Here is a 20,299-nt window from a genome sequence, read left to right on the forward strand (position 1 = left end):
AGTGACACCTCCTGGTGGCGAGGCAGAAGGACATTCTCTCAACAGGCTGCTGTGTGCAATGAATAGGACCCGTATTCGTAGTGTCTCGGAGTAGGCGAGGTGATCTAGAATCACTTATTGTTTAAGATTTAAAATGCAAAAATTATCCTAGATCAGCACTCCTAATCCGAGACGCTTTGTGAATCTGGGCCCAGGCCACTGAATAAACTGAGACAAGAAAATTGATCACCACAGGCACTTTCAAAGCATTGATAGGCAACACATAAACAATAACAGTGCACTGGGATTATAGGTTGGATTAAAGATTCTCGTTCATAGACACACACTAATGTATAGTCAAATCAAACTTATGTGGACATATATAGAACATGGAGATCATCTCTACAGTTATTCCCTCAATCAGGCATTTTACTCCATGCCGATACAGCATATATCTTCCGAATTGAATTCTGTTGCATGCACTCACATTCATATGGTAACTGAAGAGATATGTTTTCACCAAAAGTAGGTGAGTGAAAATAAAAAGCTTTATACAAGTAAACTCAGCAAAAAAAAGAAATGTCCTCTAACAGTCAACTGCGTTTATTTTCAGCAAACTTAACATGTGTAAATATTTGTATGAACATAAGATTCAACACCTGAGACATAAACTGAACAAGTTCCACAGACATGTGACTAACAGAAATAGAATAATGTGTCCCTGAAAAAAGGGGGGGTCAAAATCAAAATTAACAGTCAGTATCTGGTGTGGCCACCAGCTGCATCAAGTACTGCAGTGCATCTCCTCCTCATGGACTGCACCAGATTTGCCAGTTCTTGCTGTGAGATGTTACCCCACTCTTCCACCAAGGCACCTGCTAGTTCCCGGACATTTCTGGGGGGAATGGCCCTAGCCCTCACTCTCCGATCCAAAAGCCCCAGACGTGCTCAATGGGATTGAGATCTGGGCTCTTCGCTGGCTATGGCAGAACACTGACATTCCTGTCTTGCAGGAAATCACACACAGAACGAGCAGTATGGTTGGTGGCATTGTCATGCTGGAGGGTCATGTCAGGATGAGCCTGCAGGAAGGGTACCACATGAGGGAGGAGGATGTCTTCCCTGTAACGCACAGCGTTGAGATTGCCTGCAATGACATCTTCAGTCCGATGATGCTGTGACACACCGCCCTAGACCATGACGGACCCTCCACCTCCAAATTGATCCCGCTCCAGAGTACAGGCTTTGGTGTAACGCTCATTCCTTCGACGATAAACGCGAATCCGACCATCACCCCTGGTGAGACAAAACCACGACTCATCAGTGAAGAGCACTTTTTGCCAGTCCTGTCTGGTCCAGCGACGGTGGGTTTGTGCCCATAGGCGATGTTGTTGCCGGTGATGTCTGGTGAGGACCTGCCTTACAACAGGCCTACAAGCCCTCAGTCCAGCCTCTCTCAGCCTATTGCGGACAGTCTGAGCACTGATGGAGGGATTGTGCGTTCCTGGTGTAACTCGGGCAGTTGTTGTTGCCATCCTGTACCTGTAACACAGGTGTGATGTTCGGATGTACCGATCTTGTGCAGGTGTTGTTACACGTGGTGTGCCACAGCGAGGACAATCAGCTGTCCGTCCTGTCTCCCTGTAGCGCTGTCTTAGGCGTCTCACAGTACGGACATTGCAATTTATTGCCCTGGCCACATCTGCAGTTCTCATGCCTCCTTGCAGCATGCCTGAGGCACATTCACGCAGATGAGCAGGGACCCTGGGCATCTTTCTTTTGGTGTTTTTCAGAGTCAGTAGAAAGGCCTCTTTAGTGCCCTAAGTTTTCATAACTGTGACCTTTATTGCATACCGTCTGTACGCTGTTAGTGTCTTAATGACTGTTCCACAGGTGCATGTTTATTAATTGTTTATGGTTCAATGAACAAGCATGGAAAACAGTGTTTAAACCCTTTACAATGAAGATCTGTGAAGTTATTTGGATTTTTACAAATGATCTTTGAAAGACAGGGTCCTGAAAAAGGTCAGTTTCTTTTTTTGCTGAGTTTATGTTCAGAGTCGGAAATACAGAGCGAAATTAAAACAATAATGTCCAGAACGAAGACACAAGTAGGTACTGTATTGCATTAGTAAAGGTACAGTATTCAGACTTTATATCCAGTAAAGGTAAAGAGAGCAGTCCTCCAATAACAAAAATTACAGTTGGCAAATAACACAATTACTGTACATTCGAAAATCTTGCTACATTATTTGTCTGTTCAAAGTAAATATCTAGACTAGTAGATTTACAATAAGGATTGTAATTTTAAGAGAGTACATTATATATTTTTTTTACATTTTAGTCATTACAGTAGTGAGCGCATACATTTTCATTTGTACTGGTCCCTCATGGGAATCAAATCCACAACGCTGGCATTGCAAGTTCCATGTTCTACCAACTGAGCTCAGGTTACGAGTAAAACTGCCAACAGCAAAATACAATAGACCAGCTATTCCCCCCAGGGGTACGCGCAATGCCATCAGGGGTACGCCAAATAAAAATGTGTTTCACATTTTCAAACAGTGCATTTCGATTTTCCAATGGGGCTATACATTTGGGTGATGTTTTTTTCTCGCCTGAGTAGCCTCATTTCACTGCACAAAAATGTAATTAAACCATCTAGTGTTCAGCGAAATAACAAGCAAAAGCCATGACAGGGAGACATAGTGGAGTGGAAATGCGCGTGCAAGCAGTTGCTCCTGAAGCCACTTGGGTACACTGCAGCATCCACCGAGAGGCTCTTGCTGCCAAGGAAATGCCTGATAGCTTGAAAGATGTTTTGGACACTACAGTGAAAATGTTTAACTTTGTTAAAGCAAGGCCCCTGAACTCTCGCTTATTTTCTGCTTTATGCAATGATATGGTCAGCGACCATGTAACGCTTTTACAACATACAGAAGTGCACTGATTATCGAGGGGCATAGTACTGACACATTTTTTTTTAAATTGAGAGACGAGCTTAAAGTTTTCTTTACTGACAATAATTGTCACTTGTCTGAACTCTTGCATGATGATGAGTTTCTCACACGACTGGCCTATCTGGGTGATGTTTTTTCTCGAATTAATGATCTGAATCTAGGATTACAGGGACTCTCCGCAACTATATTCAATGTGTGGGACTAAATTGAGGCTATGATTAAGAAGTTGGAGCTCTTCTCTGTCTGCATTAACAAGGACAACACACAGGTCTTTCCATCATTGTATGAATTTTGTGTGCCTATTAACTCAAGCTTACAGACAATGTCAAATGTGATATAGTGAAGCACCTGAGTGAGCTGGGTGCGCAATTATGCAGGTAGTTTCCAGAAACGGACAACACAAACAACTGGATTAGTTATCCCTTTCATGCCCTGCCTCCAGTCCACTTACCGATATCTGACCAAGAGACCCTCATTGAAATTGCAACAAGCGGTTCTGTGAAAATTGTATTTAATCAGAAGCCACTGCCAGATTGTTGGATAGGGCTGCGCTCGGAGTGTCCTGTCTTGGCAAATCGCGCTGTTAAGACACTGATGCCCTTTGCAATCACGTACCTATGTGAGAGTGGATTCTTGGCCCTCACTAGCATGAAAACTAAATATAGGCACAGACTATGTATGGAAAATGATTTAAGACTGAGACTCTCTCCAATACAACCTAACACTGCAGAGATATGTGCATCCTTTCAAGCACACCCTTCTCCTGTGGTGAGTTATTCACAATTTTTGATGAACAAATAAAGTTTTATATTTACAGTAAGATGGCTAAATAAAGAGCAAAAGTATTCATTATTACATTATTATTTGTGCCCTGGTCCTATAAGAACTCTTTGTCACTTCCCACGAGCCGGGCTGTGATAAAAACACACTCAATCTTATGTTTAATAAATGTATTGTATAGTGTGTGTGTGTGTGTGTGTGTAGCGGGCTTACAATGATGGCAAAAAACAACATTAGACCCTGGTGCTAGAGGGGGTACGCAGCTGGAGGTTAAATGTTTGAAGGGGTACGGGACAATTAAAAGTTTGGGAACCACTGCAATAGACCATGGAAGACTGTTCACTCAAAGCCTGTTAGGATACTATAAAGGACAAGGCACAGAGTATTTATATGATATTATAGGGAACTTTGGTTGGAAATTGCACACAGTGACAGAGGTGTCTATTGATAAAAAAGAATGACTTGAATAATATCATCTCCTAGAATGCATAGGTGCCTCCTCCCTCTCTCCTTGTCTCCAGTTAAAACTTGAGCTCCAGCAGGTAGCGGATGCGACACTGGTTCTCCGTGTAGACCAGGTACTTGCTGTTGCAGAAGTAGCTGTCCTTGTACTGGGGCTGCTTGGTGGGTTTACCCTGAGGCACAGCCACCTGCTTACCATCCAGAGTCAGGAAGATGTCCTTGGACGGGTCTGAAACAATACAACAGTGTTGACTACACAACCATACTGATGCCTTCTTCTGGATATCGTCTGACCATCTACCAGATGTTTAGAAATACAGTGACCACTTCATTAGAATATACACTACCGTTCAAAAGTTTGGGGTCACTTAGAAATGTCCTTGTTTTTGAAAGAAAAGCACATTTTTGTCCATTAAAATAACATCAAATTGATCAGAAATACAGTGTAGACATTGTTCATGTTGTAAATGACTATTGTAGCTGGAAACGGCTGGAAACGGCTTTAATGGAATATCTACATAGGTGTTCCGAGGCCCATTATCAGCAAGCATCACTCCTGTGTTCCAATGGCACGTTGTGTTAGCTAATCCAACTTTATCATTTTAAAAGGCTGATTAATCATCCTTTTGCAATTATGTTAGCACAGCTGAAAAATGCTGTCCTGCTTAAAGAAGCAATAAAACTGGCCTTCTTTAGACTAGCTGAGTATTGTAATGGACGTCGTATAAAGGGGACCAAGGCGCAGCGTGTTACGTGCTCATAATTATATTTTAATGAAAACGAACACTTATACAAAAGAAACAAAACAACAGGCAACAGTTCTGTCAAGTTACGAAACAGAAAACAATTACCCACAAAACACAAAAGAAAAAAACCCAACTTAAATATGATCTCCAATTAGAGACAACGCAAACCAGCTGCCTCTAATTGGAGATCATCCCAAAAACCTCCAACATAGAAATAGAATAATAGAACTAAACATAGAAACAGAAAACATAGAATGCCCACCCATATCACACCCTGACCTAACTAAACAGAGAAAAAAACGCTCTCTTAGGTCAGAGCGTGACAAGTATCTGGAGCATCAACATTTGTGGGTTCGATTACAGATTCAAAATGGCCAGAAACAAAGTACTTTCTTCTGAAACTCGTCAGTCTATTCTTGTTCTGTGAAATTAAGGCTATTCCAAAACAAGAAATTGCCAAGAAACTGAAGATCTCGTACAACGCTGTGTACTACTCCCTTCACAGAACAGCACAAACTGTCACTAACCAGAATAGAAAGAGTGGGAGGCCCCAGTGCACAACCGACCAAGAGGACAAGAACATTAGAGTGTCTAGTTTGAGAAACAGATGCCTCACAAGTCCTAAACTGGCAGCTCATTAAATAGTACCCGCAAAACACCAGTCTCAATGTCAACATTGAAGAGGTGACTCCGGGATGCTTGCCTTCTAGGCAGAGTTGCAAAGAAAAAGCCATATCTCAGATTGGCCAATAAAAAGAAAAGATTAAGATGGGCAAAAGAACACAGACACTGGAACTCTGCCTAGATTTCTTGCATGGAATAGCCTTAATTTCTCAGAACAAGAATAGACTGACGAGTTTCAGAAGAAAGTCCTTTGTTTCTGGCCATTTTGAGCCTGTAATCGAACCCACAAATGTTGATGCTCCAGATACTCAACAAGTCTAAAGAAGGCCAGTTGTATTGCTTCTTTTATCAGAATAACAGTTTTGAGCTGTGCTAACATAATTGCAAAAGGGTTTTCTAATGCTCAATCAGCCTTTTAAAATGATAAACTTGGATTAGCTAACACAACGTGCCATTGGAACACAGGAGTGATGCTTGCTGATAATGGACCTCCTTACACCTATGCAGATATTCCATAAAAAATCAGCAGTTTCCAGCTACAATAGTCATTTACAACATGAACAATGTCTACACTGTATTTCTGATCAATTTGATGTTATTTTAAATGGACAAAGAATTAGCTTTTCTTTCAAAAACAAGAACATTTCTAAGTGACCCCAAACTTTTGAACGGTAGTGTATATAAAGACAGACTGGCCATGGCTGAGACAATAACAGTGAATAGATTTTGTCACCAGGGTAAGGGAGTGAGTTGGCCTTAGACCAGAAGTGAGCTATGAGTGGTGGTGCTGTACCTGGTTCCAACCGTCCTCTAGCCACCACACTGTCGTAGCCATCAGGAGCCTTCCTCAGGGAGCTGTTATCCTTCGTGATGGTGTGCTCCTTCCCTAGCACCACCTCATTCAGAAACATCACCCCGATGCCTCCAGATGTATGCACTACACAGGGACAGGACACAGAGACATGGCTTTTAGGGAGGTCCTTTTAACCGCCTAGAGTCGATGTCCATGCCCCTGCAGAAATCAAATTAGCATAATAAGCTAGAAATGTGTTTTTTTGTTGCATGGGCTGCGTCTCAATCCCCGATATCCGCCGTTGTTGGTCATCCCCACCTGCGGTGAAAGTTGGCAGAGCAACTGCGGTGTTTGTCAGACCAGGAGACATCCCGAAAATCGGTCTTCTCACGAAAATGTCTGTAGCGTCTCAACGGTTTGGCCGACAAAAGCTATTATGAACCCTCTATGGAAAGATGAGGCTCTCAATCCCCACAAGCATCCAGGAACTCGTCTGAAGTCTCTACCCCCAATTTGCTAATTAAGTCTGTTGCATCTGAACAGTTTGGGCAACACACTAATATGACCCCTCTCATGAACACATACAGTACCAGTCAAAAGTTTGGACACTGTAAGGGGTGTGTACTGGTGGCAGAGAAGTCAGGTGCAGGAGAGCAAAAAACTGTGGTTACAACGGCGCAGTTCAATAAAAAATACCACCGGAAACAGAACAATAAATCAATGGGTACAAAACCCGTCGCACACCAGACATAACGTGCACAAGCACTTACAATAAACAATTCCGGACAAGGACATGGGGGGAACAGAGGGTTAAATACACAACATGTAATGACGGAATTGAAACCAGGTGTGTGGGAAGACAAGACAAAACAAATGGAAAATGAAAAGTAGATCGATGATGGGGTAGAAGGCTGGCGATGCCGACCGCCGAATGCCGCCCGAACAAGGAGAGGCACCGACTTTGGCGGAAGTCGTGACAGACGCACCCACTCATTCCAGAGTTTTTCTTTATTTTTACTATTTTCTACATTGTAGAATAATAGTGAAGTCATCAAAACTATGAAACAACACATATGGAATTATGTAGTAACCAAAAAAGTGTTAAACAAATCAAAATATATTTTATATTTGAGATTCTTCAAAGTAGCCACCCTTTGCCTTGATGACAGCATTGCACACTCTTGGCATTATCACAACCAGCTTCATGAGGTAGTCACATGGAATTAATTTTAATTAACACGTGTGCCTTTGTTAAAAGTATTTTTTATTTTTTATTCCTTCTTAATGAGTTTGAGCCAGTCAGTTGTGTTGTGACAAGGTAGGTGTGGTATACAGAAGATAGCCCTATTTGGTAAAAGACCAAGTCTATATTATGTCAAGAACAGCTCAAATAAGCAAAGTGAAACAACAGTCCATCATTACTTTAAGACATGAAGGTTAGTCAATACGTAAAGCTTCAAGAACTTTGAACGTTCTTCAAGTGCAGTCGTTCAAAATCCATCAAGCGCTATGATGAAACTGGCTCTCATGAGGACCACCACAGGAAAGGATGACCCAGGGTTACCTCTGCTGCAGAGGATAAGTTCATCAGAGTTAACTGCTCCTCAGATTCAGCCCAAATAAATGCTTCACCGAGTTCAAGTATCAGACACATCTCAACATCAACTGTTCAGAGGAGACTGTGTGAATCAGGCCTTCGTTGTCGAATTGCTGCAAAGAAACCACTACTAAAGGACACCAATAATAAGAAGAGACTTGCTTGGGCCATGAAACATGAGAAACGGACATTAGACCGGAGGATATCTGTCCTTTGGTTTGATGAGTCCAAATTTTGAGATTTTTGGTTCTAACCGCGTGTCTTTGTGAGACGCAGAGTAGGTGAACGGATGATCTCTGCATGTGTGGTTCCCACCGTGAAGCATGGAGGAGGAGGTGTGATGGTGCTTTGCTGATGACACTGTCAGTGATTTATTTAGAATTCAAGGCACACCTAACTAGCATGGCTACCACAGCATTCTGCAGTGATACGCCATCCCATTTGGTTTGCACTTAGTGGGACTATCATTTGTTTTTCAACAGGACAATGACCCAAAGCACACCTCCAGGCTGTGTAAGTGCTATTTGACCAAGAAGGAGAGTGATGGAGTGCTGCATCAGATGACCTGGCCTCCACAATCACCCAACCTCAACCAAATTGAGATGGTTTGGGATGAGTGAAGGAAAAACAGCCAACAAGTGCTCAGCAAATGTGGGAACTCAATCAATACTGTTGGAAAAGTATTCCTCATGAAGCTGGTTGAGGAAATGCCAAGAGTGTGCAAAGTTGTCTTCAAGGCAAAGGGTGGTTACTTTGAAGAATCTCAAAAATATATATTTAGATTTGTTTACCACTTTTTTGGTTACTACATGATTCCATGTGTGTTATTTCGTAGTTTTGATGTCTTCAGTATTATTCTACAATGTAGAAAATAGTAAAAAGAAATAAAATATCTTGAATGAGTAGGTGTGTCCAAACTTTTGACTGGTACTGTATATGACAGTTGTTTTGCTCTAGGACACCCACAAGCCTGACAAGACTCGTCTGAAGTTACCCGGTAAGAGTTTTTTTTTAAATGAATGGAAGTATATATAGAAGTAGTTAAATGTGTCGCCCCCCCCCCCCCAAAAAAGGGGTTAAATATGTATCCCCAAAAATGATTTTCTGATCTTTCTTATATCTCTCAGATATATAGTGAATTCAGAAAGTATTCAGACCACTTGACTTTTCCCACATTAGACTTATTCAAAATTGTATTTTTTTTAAATTCCCCTTGTTTATCTACACATAATACCCATAATGACAAAGCAAAAACAGAAAGTATCACATTTGCATAAGTATTCAGACCCTTTACTCAGTACTTTGCTAAAGAACCTTTGGCAGCTATTACAGCCTTGAGTCTTCGTTGGTATGATGCTACAAGCTTGGCAGACCTGTATTTGGAGAGTTTGTACCATTCTTCTCTACAGATCCTCTCAAGCTCTGTCAGGTTGTATGGGGAGCGTTGCTGCACAGCTATTTTCAGGTCTCTCCAGAGATGTTCTATCGGCTCTGGCTGGGCCACTCAGGGACATTCAGTGTGATTGGAGTTCCACATCTTTATTTTTAGTGAAACTTAAAATAAACCAAGAAACAAACAACAACCGTGCAGTACTGAGGTGCAACATGCACTCACTCAAAAACAATATCCCACAAAGCAGGTGGGAAAAGGGAACCCTTAAGTATGATCCCCGATTAGAGACAATGAACATCAGCTGCCTCTAATTGGGAACCATACCAAGAGCACCAACATGGAAATATATAACCTAGAACACCCCCTAGTCACGTCCTGACCTACTACACCATAGAGAACCAAGGGCTCTCTATGGTCAGGGCGTGACAGTGTGTTAACATTAATCATCCTGAATTATTTCAGTTTTTCACGTAACAAAATGTGAAGAAAGTCAAGGGGTCTGAATACTTTCCAAATGCACTATAACGCAGGGGTAGAACCTCACCGTAATTAGCAGAGTTTCTGATCTCCGAAGCAAAGTAGATGCCCCTGCCTACACAGCCCCCTGACTGGGGCATGAAGTGACTATATAGGCCACCGTTCAAGATGGCCGCAACCATTGCCACGTTGGTGCCGTGCCACAGCAGACGCCGGTTCTCCAGATTGTCATTCTCCCTGAACCGCTCCGCCTGCCGAAAACAATGCCCACACACAGATATGCAGATAGGAGAACAGAGTCCTTGACCTAATGCACACAAACATATTCACTATAATAGAGGAACCTGTGTGTACATTTAAGGCAAAAAAATAAGAGATTCTCAACTTCATTACAACAATCAAGCTCACAACAAATAAGTAATGAATCAATACAAATTAATTCTGTATTACATGCTAACATTATTTTGATGAAGTAGTTGTGTCATGTGTTACCCACCTCAATCTCACTCTCTACCTCCCAGACATCTATAATCTTTGGCTGGCTGTGGCTATATGCAGTGGCCTTCAGGTATTTCTCAATTACCTTTAAATTAGACAAGAACGCAAATACAATGGAAGCTCAACAATTACTTTAGACTACAGAGAAGAATATTGTATATCATTTTGTCTCAGTAAACAGTCGCCTATATTGCATTTATGTCACAAAATGTGACCAAATCAAATCAAATTATATTAGTCACATGCGCCGAATACAACCTGACAGTGAAATGCTTACTTACAAGCCCCCAACCAACATTGCAGTTTAAAAAATATGAATAAGAAATAAAAGTAACTAGTAGTTAAACAGCAGCAGTAAAATAACAATAGAGCGACTATATACAAGGGGTACCAGTACAGAGTCAATGTGCGGGGGCACAGGTTAGTCAAGGTAACTGAGGTAATATGTACATGTAGGTAGAGTTATTAAAGTGACTATGCATAGATAATAATAGAGTAGCAGTGGCGTAAAAGGGGGGGGGGGGGCAATGCAAATTGTCTGGGTAGCCATTTGATTAGATGTTCAGGAGTATTTTGGCTTGGGGGTAGATGCTGTTTAGCAGCCACTTGGACCTAGACTTGGCGCTCCGGTACAGCTTGCCATGTGGTAGCAGAGAGAGCAGGCTATGACTAGGGTGGTTGGAGTCTTTGACATTTTTTAGGGCCTTCCTCTGACACCGCCTGGTATAGAGGTCCTAGATGGCAGGAAGCTTGGCCCCAGTGATGTACTGGGCCATACGCACTACCCTCTGTTGTGCCTTGCGGTCGGAGGCTGAGCAGTTGTCATACCAGGTAGTGATGCAACGAGTCAGGATGCTCTCGATGGTGCAGCTGTAGAACCTCTTAGTCCTGTATTTCCGCTTTACCTGTTTGATGGTACGTCGGAAGGCATAGCAGGATTTCTTATAAGCTTCCGGTTTAGAGTCCCGCTCCTTGAAAGCGGCAGCTCTAGCCTTTAGCTCAGTGCGGATGTTGCCCGTTGTTGGAATCGACTAAACTTTGAACATTGAGATATTAAATAAATGATAGAGACAAAGCCTTGAATAGAGAGAGTTTGTAAAAAGCCAGAAGGCTTTGGAATGTGTTTGATGGAGGAGAGGAGAGCGATGTGTTGATATAGGGAAGACAGATGGATATCTGTGGATCAGGAGGTGAGGGGTGAGGTCAGTTCCCCTTAAGGGAGTAATCAGGGTTGGTATCTGGTTACCTTCTTTCCTGTGGAGCCATGAACTGTAAAGAGGAGTGTCTTAAGTAGGATGCATATAAACTGTGATATCTGAAATGTTTAGTGGTCTGATTTCAGCTGTACAGAACCTTTTGGAAAGATTAAACTTGGTTAAAGCTTCTCTAGTGTCCGTGAGTTATTTATTCTGAAAAATAAGAACCTAACACCGTAATCCATGGCTTCTGGTTTGGGTATGTACTTACGGTCACTTTGGGGACGACGTCATCGATGCACTTATTGATGAAGCCAATGACTGATGTGGTGTACTCCTCAATGCCATAGGAAGAATCCCGGAACATATTAGAGTCTGTGCTAGCAAAACAGTCCTGTACCTTAGCATCTGCTTCATCTGACCACTTTTTTATTGATCGAGTCACTGGTGCTTCTTGTTTTAATTTTTGCTTGTAAGCAGGAATCAGGATAATAGAATTATGGTCAGATTTGCCAAATGGAGGGCGATGGAGAGCTTTGTACGCGTCTTTGTGTATGGAGTAAAGGTGGTCTAGAGTTTTTTTCCCTCTGGTTGCACATTTAACATGCTGATAGAAATTTGGTAAAACCGATTTAAGTTTCCCTGCATTAATGTCCCCTGCCATTAGGAGTGCCGCCTCTGGATGAGCGTTTTCCTGTTTGCTTATGGCGGAATACAGCTCATTGAGTGCGGTCTCAGTGCCAGCATCGGTCTGTGGTGGTATGTAGACAGCTACAAAAAATACAGATGAAAACTCTAAATAGATAGTGTGGTCTACAGCTTATCATGAGATACTCCATCTCAAGCGTGCAAAACCTCGAGACTTCCTTAGATATCGTGTTGTTTACATATTTGAATAGTCCGCCACCCCTTGTCTTACCAGAAGTTTTTACCTGCCGATACAGCGTTTAACCAGCCAGCTGTATGTTGATAATGTCGTCGTTCAGCCACAACTTCGTGAAGTGTAAGATATTACAGTTTTTAATGTCCCGTTGGTAGTTTAATCTTCCTCATATGTCATAGATTTTATTTTCCAATGATTGCACATTAGCTAGTAGAACGGAAGGCAAGGGGGGGTTATTCGATCGCCTACAAATTCTCAGAAGGCAGCCCGACCTCCATCCTCTTTTTCGCTGTTGTCTCTTCAAGCAAATGGCGGGATCTGTGCCTGTTCCTGGGAAAGCAGTATGTCGTTCATGTCGGGCTCATCGGACTCGTTAAAGGAAAAAAAAGCTTCTGCCAGTTTGTGGTGAGCAATCGCTGATCTGATGTCCAGAAGATATTTTCGGTCATAAGAGACAGAAGCACCAACATTATGTACATCATTTGTAAAAAAAAAAAAAAACGTACAAATAACGCAAAAAAACAAACGGTTAGGAGCACGTAAAATGTCAGCCATCTTCTCCGGCGCCGTCTTACAATCAGTATCACTAAAGATTTGTATGACTATGATTTTTACATCTACAACAATACAGCCATGTTTCTATAAAATTAAACTTCCATTAGAGGCCACAGTACCTTGAATTCCTGTGTTTCTCTTTCTAGTAGACAGAGTTTGCAGTTGAGAGACAGATATTTCTGGTCCAGTGAATGAGGTACTTTCTCCACCTCCATCAGCTCCTGGGTCTTCTCAGTCTCAGCCTTCAGGTTCTGGGCTATCTCTTTATCAGCCTGCACCTGCAGGGAGCAGCAGAAGGAGGGAGAGATGGGACCAGGCCTGGAAAAAACGACTCATGATTATAGCCAGGAGTTTTACCTATTACCAAAACTCTGGGTCTTTGTAGGCTATAAAAAAAAACTTTTGGCCCTAAATAGTACTGACCAATATCAATGTCATTCCACAAAGTACAAGTTGATTAAGTAGATCTCACCAGAAGCATCTTCTTCTTCTTCTTCTGTATCTCAGAGCTGTCGATGACCGGGGGCCTATCGCGTCCAAAGTTGTGTGGGATGGTGGTGAAGAACTTGGAGGAGAGCTCCCCCAGTTTGGTACTGCTGGTCTGGCTGGCGTTCATAGCTCCGTCAATCTCCTCCAGCACTTTAAAGCCCTTGGCGATCTGCAGCTTGCTCAGCTTCCCCAGGGGTATCTTCTTTATGTCTGGTGGTCCAACAACCAGGGAAGAAATGATGATTATACACATATTACCACTCTGTCTGAGTTCATATGTTAGACATGTTTTATATAGCTCTATGTTGACTACTCTCCTCTACATTGGTCAATGTGGTTGTTGGGGAACTCGCAATACAGCTGAATAAGCTTCGGTCCAAATCAATCAATTGTTCAGTCAGGCGCCATTTACATTATTGATCAGGCAGACTGGGTTTTATATGGATTAGACATTTATCTCCAGATCGCCAGGCTTTACCCTCTACTTAAATGACTCTAGTTACTCTTTGATCACAGAGACTTCAGTTTAACAGCCAAGTACTGTATATAATTCCACTGAGAGTAGAATACAATACAACATGCAGTCCAGTCAAACAGGTATGTTACTTAATAGAACATGTGTACATAGACAGACATCACCCAGGCTTAATGACTGAGGAACAGAGGATTGTTTCAGTGCTGTAGCGGTAAAGGTGGTGTGTTGGACTAAGATTGACACCCACCCAGGTCCATGCACTCCATGTCGTTGCTAAAAATGAGATGGATGAGCTTCTGAGTGGGGTTATTCAGGGTGCAAGGCAGAATGTTTTGGGGCCCCTTGACAATCTTCCCATCAACATTGTCCACCTGCAAAAGCCAGACGAGAGCATGCTATAATTGACACAGCAAAGCAATAATGAGTGAGAGTCAAAGAAGCAGTCTGACTACCTATCTATCAGAGTCCTTAGCAGTACTTAGTCCCTAGCACACCACCGTTACCTTGACCTCTGCATCCTGGCCTCCATCCACCTTTATCAGGGTGTACTTCTCCAGGTGAGACACAAAGTTGTCACGCTCCTTCCAGCTGTTCTTTGTCTTGTCTTTGAACTTCTTCTCAAAGTCTTTGATGGCTTTGTCTGGGCTGACATAGGGGTCTGATAGTTTTGACTGGCCTGTTTCCCCCTGTAGGTGAGGAGAGAGGATTTGGTGCTTCAATCCTAGATGCTCAACAGATTAATAGTTTAGTATATTAACGTAATCAACAAAAATTTCGATTTACTAAAGTTGACACAGGAATGTGTAGCAAACTACCATCTTGTCTTTGTCTGAAATTAAGCTTACCACTCTCCCCCATTTGGTCCAGCAGTAGTAACATGCACCTGTACTCAACACTTGAATGACATAAAACTTATTGATGTTTTTTTCAATGTTGGTCTGATTCAGCATACAGTCATAATCTTCATACACCTGTGGGGGAGGAACATGATTTAGGTCACATTGGCACATTAGACACTCTTATCAAGAGCAACTTACAGGAGCAATTATGGTTAAGTGACGTACTCAAGGGCACGTTGTAAGATTTTTCACCTGGACAGCTCGGGGATACGAACCAGCGGCCTTACATTTACAGCCCGACGCTCTTAACCGCTAGGCTACTTGACTACCCATTCATCTACTGCACTGCACAGTCTGTCCTACTGATGTGACTGCAGGCTGATCAAACAAATCATTAAGTCAAATACCTATAGCTAGTGACAGTTTCTCAGAATCTGCTACATATGAATGAGTAACACACACAGCAGTACATTGGTCTTTTGAAACCGCTATAACTGTATGCAGCATATACAGTCCAAGAGATATAAATTACCTCACACACTCATTACAACGGAGCAAAGTTTTTTATTTGTATTTATTAGGGATCCCCATTAGCTGTTGCCAAGACAGCAGAAACTATTCCTGGGGTCCAAATGCATTAAGACACTTACATCACACATAAAACAAAAGATAAAACAGTACATCATATAACATTATTACACCACTACATATCTACAATACAACATTTATAATACCACCATACAACAATATTATAATGTACGTATGTGTAGAGTGCGTGTGCTAGCGTGTGTGTGTATGCATGTGTCTGTACCTGCGTGTGTGTGTCTCTTCACAGTACCCGCTGTTCCATAAGGTGTATTTAAAAAAAATCTGATTCTACTTCTTGCATCAGATACCTGATGTGGAGTAGTGTTCCATGTAGTCATGGCTCTATGTAGTACTGTGCACTTCCCATAGTCTGTTCTGGTCTTGTGAATAGACCTCTGGTGGCATGTCTTGTGGGGTATGCATGGCTGTCCGAGCTATGTACCAGCAGTTTAAACAGACTGCTCGGTGCATTCAGCTTGTCAACACTTCTTACAAAAACAAGTAGTGATGAAGTCAATCTCTCCTCCACTGATAGTGTTGTTAAGAAGGCAGAGCCGCGCTTTATTATGGACAGACTATCTTAGCTACTGTTGTATCAACATGTTTTGACCATGACAGTTTACAATCCAGGGTTACTCCAAGCAGTTTAGTCACTTCAACTTGCTCTATTTCCACATTATTCATTACAAGATTTAGATGAGGTTTAGGGTTTAGTGAATGATTTGTCCAAAATACAGTGCTTTTAGTTTTTGAAATGTTTAGGACTAATTTATTCCATGCCACCCATTCTGAAACGAAATGCTGCTCTTTGTTCAGTGTTGCGATCATTCCAGTCTCTGTAGTAGCTGACGTGTATAGTGTTGAGTCCTCCGCATACATAGGCACTGGCTTTACTCAAAGCCAGTGGCATGTCTTTAGTAAAGATTGAAAAAAGTAAGGGGCCTAGACAGCTGCCCTGGGGAATTCCTGATTCTACTTGGATTATGCTGGAGAGGTTTCCATTAAAGACCACCCTCTGTGTTCTGTTAGACAGGTAACTCTTTATCCACAATATAGCATGTGAAAAGCCATAACACATACGTTTTTCCAGCAGCAGACTATGATTGATAATGTCAGAAGCCGCACTGAAGTCTAACAAAACAGCCCACACAATCTTTTTATCATAACTTTCTCTCAGCCAATCATGAGTCATTTGTGTAAGTGCTGTGCTTGTTGAATGTCCTTCCCCATGAGCGTGCTGAAAGTCTGTTGTCAATTTATTTACTGTAAAATTTAATTTAAATGTAAACACCATTTTTTTCAAAAGTTTACTAAGGGTTAGTAACAGGCTGATTGGTCGGTTTTTTGAGCCAGTAAAGGGGGCTTAATATTCTTAGATAGCAGAATGACTTTAGCTTCCCTCTGGGCCTGAGGGCACACACTTTCTAGTAGGCTTAGATTGAAGATATGGCAAGTAGGAGTGGCAATATCATCTGCTATTATCCTCAAAATCTTTCCATCCAAGTTGTCAGACCCCGGTGGCTTGGCATTGTTGATAGACAACAATACTTTTTCACCTCTTCCATACTCGATTTACAGAATTCAAAATTACAATGCTGGTTTTTCATAATTTGGTCAATTATACTTGGATGTGTAGTGTTGGTGTTTGTTGCTGGAATGTAATGGCTAAGTTTGATGAAAAAATAATTAAAGTAGTTGGCTATATCATTGGGTTTTGTTATGAATGAGCCATCTGATCCAATGAATAATGGAGCCGAGTTTGCCTTTTTGCCCAAAATGTAAGGTGCTCCAAAGCTTTTTATTATCATTCTTTATGTAATTATGTAATTTATCTTTGTTTCATATAATAGTTTCTTCTTTTTATTATTTTTATTCAGTTTAGTCAATTTGCAGTAAGTTGCCAATCAGTTGTGCAGCCACACTTATTTAATTTTTTTTGCCTCAACATCTCAACCATACACATTTTTCAAGTCCTCATCAATCCAAGGGGATTTAACAGTTTCTACAGTCATTTTCTTAATGGTTGCATGCTTATTAGTAACTGGAATGAGCAATTTCATAAATGTGTCAAGTGCAGCATCTGGTTGCTCCTCACTACACAAATATTGTTACATCGTCAGCATAAGAATCAAAACAAAACTTATTGTATGACCTCATGGACTCTATTAGGCCCAGCCTTTAACTTGAACTCTGTGAAGAATTTATTTGGGCTGCAATTTCTGAGGCTGGTAACTCCGATGAACTTATCCTCCGCAGCAGAGGTAACTCTGGGTCTTCCATTCCTGTGCCGGTCCACATTAGAGCCAGTTTCATCATAGCGCTTGATAGATTTTGCGACTGCGCTTGAAGAAACTTTCAAAGTTCTTGAAATTGTTCCATATTGACTGACCTTCATGTCTTAAAGTAATGATGGACTGTCGTTTCTCTTTGCTTATTTGAGCTGTTCTTGCCATATTATGGACTTGGTCTTTAACCAAATCAGGCTATCTTCTGTATACCACCCCTATATTGTTACAACACAACTGATTGGCTCAAACGCATTGAAACGGAAAGAAATTGCACAAATTAACTTTTAACAAGACACACCTGTTAATTGAAATGCATTCCAGGGGACTACCTCATGAAGCTGGTTGAGAGAATGCCAAGAGTGTGCAAAGCTGTCATCAAGGAAAAGGGTGGCTACTTTGAAAAATCTAAAACAAAAATATATTCTGATTTGTTTAACACTTTTGGTTACTACATGATTCCATATGTGTCATTTCATAGTTTTGATGTCTTCACTATTATTCTACAATGTAGAAAATAGTAAAAATAAAGAAAAACCCTTGAATGAGTAGACGTGTCCAAACTTTTAACTGGTACTGTATGTAAATGTGTTATTTATTTTAAAACATGTTTATTAGCAAAAATGTCTAAAAACCTGTTTTTGGTTCATCATTATTGTGTATTGTATGTAGATTGATAAGGGGGAAAAAAGGATGTAATCCATTTGAGAATAACGTTGTAACGTAACAAAATGTGGAAAAAGTCAAGGGGTCTGAATACTTTCCGAATTCACTGTATGTGGATGAAAGCATCTTCTAAATGACTAAAATGTAAAATAATGGCTCCACAGGAGGACATTTGAGTTGAAATAGTATCCAATACATTTGTCTGATAGGTGGTACAGGCAGCCCAAGAAACTGTCTACTCTGTGCCTATATATGACATGATGTCCAACTCACCTCTCCTGAATGCTGTTCTGACAGCAAGCATTGCTCATCAGCCTTACTTTTGCCCTTAACGTGTGGCCCTGCAACCTTCAGCGCCTCTTTGGCAGAGGAAAAGGCATCCTTTGATGTGTCAGGCTCTTGCTTCACCTTATTTCCACCCACTTCAGTGACTTTGGTGGAAGAGGCAGCACTTCTCTTTGGTGCCATCCTTTCTCTGTATCTCAAATCACTGCAAAAAATAGATATGACGTTATGAATCAACACACTGAAATGAAAGATGATGGATAATCCTCATGCACTTGAGTCAGCAGTTGCTTTTCACTTCATCCTTTTCACTTCATTGTCCATTAGGCAATGGACAATGCCCATGGCAGTGATGTTATGATGCAGCTAAGTGAGGGAATGGGTACTTCTAGTATCAGAGACGTAGCAGCAGCAGACACAGTAGAAGCAGCAAAGAGGCGCTCAAGGTTGAAGGGCCACGCGTTAAGGGCAATAGTAAATTCATCAGTTATTCTGCGCTCTGGCACAATCAAACGAGAATGCTCTGAAATCGGAGTAGATAACCAGAGCTAATTATGAACGGACAATCTGACAATGCTCTGAATTTACGAACGCCAAGTACGCACTTGTTGGTTAATTTCTTTACTATCGTATAGAAAAGAAACATTAACTCATGCTCTGGAATGCTCTTTAGGTTTTATCACCCAAATGACATCGTAAATCTCCTGTCAGTGTTATCTCCCAGAGGCCCATCCTCAGTAGAACACACACACAATAGTTAACAGAATACTCTATTCTGTTGCATAAAACAACCATTTGATGCAATAAAAGTATTATAACATAATCTTGCAATTTTCCGCCACACACTCCAGATTGAATTTACGAACACACCCACAGTAGAAGCAGCAGATACAGTAGAAGCAGCAGACACAGACAAGCCCTGGCATGCCCGTATATTCCCTGACATAGAAAAGGATGCACTGAGGTGGTTGAGAGTGCTAACTAACCTGCTAGCTAGCTAGAGCAGCTGTCCTAGCTGGATTTCCATTTACAACCCCTCAGTAATATTTTAGCTAGGTAGTTAAATTAGCTTGGTGCAAAGTCCAATAACTTGATTGTGTGGGTGTGTGTAGCTGAACCAGCTAAACACTGTTGCCAGCGAGAAGTTCACACACTAATAGTTATGAGGCTATGGATGTAGCTACAGCTGATACATTTGAAGCTATCTAAATTGACTTGCTACTTACCTTACAGAGCAGGTGATCGGCAGCTCGAGCTGTCACTGTCAGAAGTAGCATGAACACAAAATCTATCTTTTGACAAACACACCTCTCACTGAGTGCCCCTTCCGCTTTTAAAGGAGCAGTTCACTATTTCACAACTGAATGTTAAATGGTTCCACGCCCTGAAAGTAGTCTATGGGCCAGGAGAAACTCTAATCCATGGTTCAGTATTTTTTAAATCAGCCACTACAAACTCTCAAACCTAATTTCAGGCTTTTCCCAACCCCTTCAAATTAAAAAAATAAATGCATTCAGGTGAGAAGTTGTGGGTGGTAAATGTAGTTTGCCTTGATCCTGACTAGTCTCCCAGTCCCAGCCGCTGAAAAACATCCCCACAGCATGATGCTGCCACCACCGTACTTCACCGTAGGGATGTTGCCAGGTTTCCTCCAGACGTTACACCTGGCATTCAGGCCAAAGAGTACAATCTTGGTTTCATCAGACAAGAGAATCTTGTTTCTCATGGT

The 20,299-nt window shown here is 41.6% G+C and overlaps 1 protein-coding gene across 1 annotated transcript; it reads right to left on the minus strand.

The window, feature by feature from the left end:
* Positions 1–2,072: 2,072 nt before the first annotated feature.
* LOC106565577 (protein mono-ADP-ribosyltransferase PARP3) lies at positions 2,073–19,927 on the minus strand. The gene is made up of 11 exons (XM_014132854.2): positions 19,797–19,927; positions 18,559–18,775; positions 14,753–14,878; positions 14,411–14,593; positions 14,155–14,278; positions 13,416–13,642; positions 13,063–13,221; positions 10,308–10,394; positions 9,879–10,062; positions 6,345–6,488; positions 2,073–4,410 (listed from the first exon to the last, which is right to left on the minus strand). The coding sequence occupies exons 2-11, from the start codon at positions 18,751–18,753 to the stop codon at positions 4,241–4,243; spliced, it is 1,599 nt and encodes a 532-aa protein (XP_013988329.2). The 5' UTR covers positions 18,754–18,775; positions 19,797–19,927; the 3' UTR covers positions 2,073–4,240.
* Between the last annotated feature and the right edge of the window lie 372 nt (positions 19,928–20,299).

Source organism: Salmo salar, chromosome ssa12, assembly GCF_905237065.1.
Source record: "Salmo salar chromosome ssa12, Ssal_v3.1, whole genome shotgun sequence".
Lineage (NCBI taxonomy): Eukaryota > Metazoa > Chordata > Actinopteri > Salmoniformes > Salmonidae > Salmo > Salmo salar.

Excerpts from the sequence above, each read along its gene's own strand:
- LOC106565577 (XM_014132854.2), bottom strand. The coding sequence starts at position 18,753 with ATGGCACCAAAGAGAAGTGCTGCCTCTTCCACCAAAGTCACTGAAGTG. Across the intron at positions 14,594-14,752 it reads GGACCAAATGGGGGAGAGTG|GGGGAAACAGGCCAGTCAAA; the intron begins GTAAGCTTAATT and ends CCTCACCTACAG. Across the intron at positions 4,411-6,344 it reads TAGAGGACGGTTGGAACCAG|ACCCGTCCAAGGACATCTTC; the intron begins GTACAGCACCAC and ends GTATTGTTTCAG.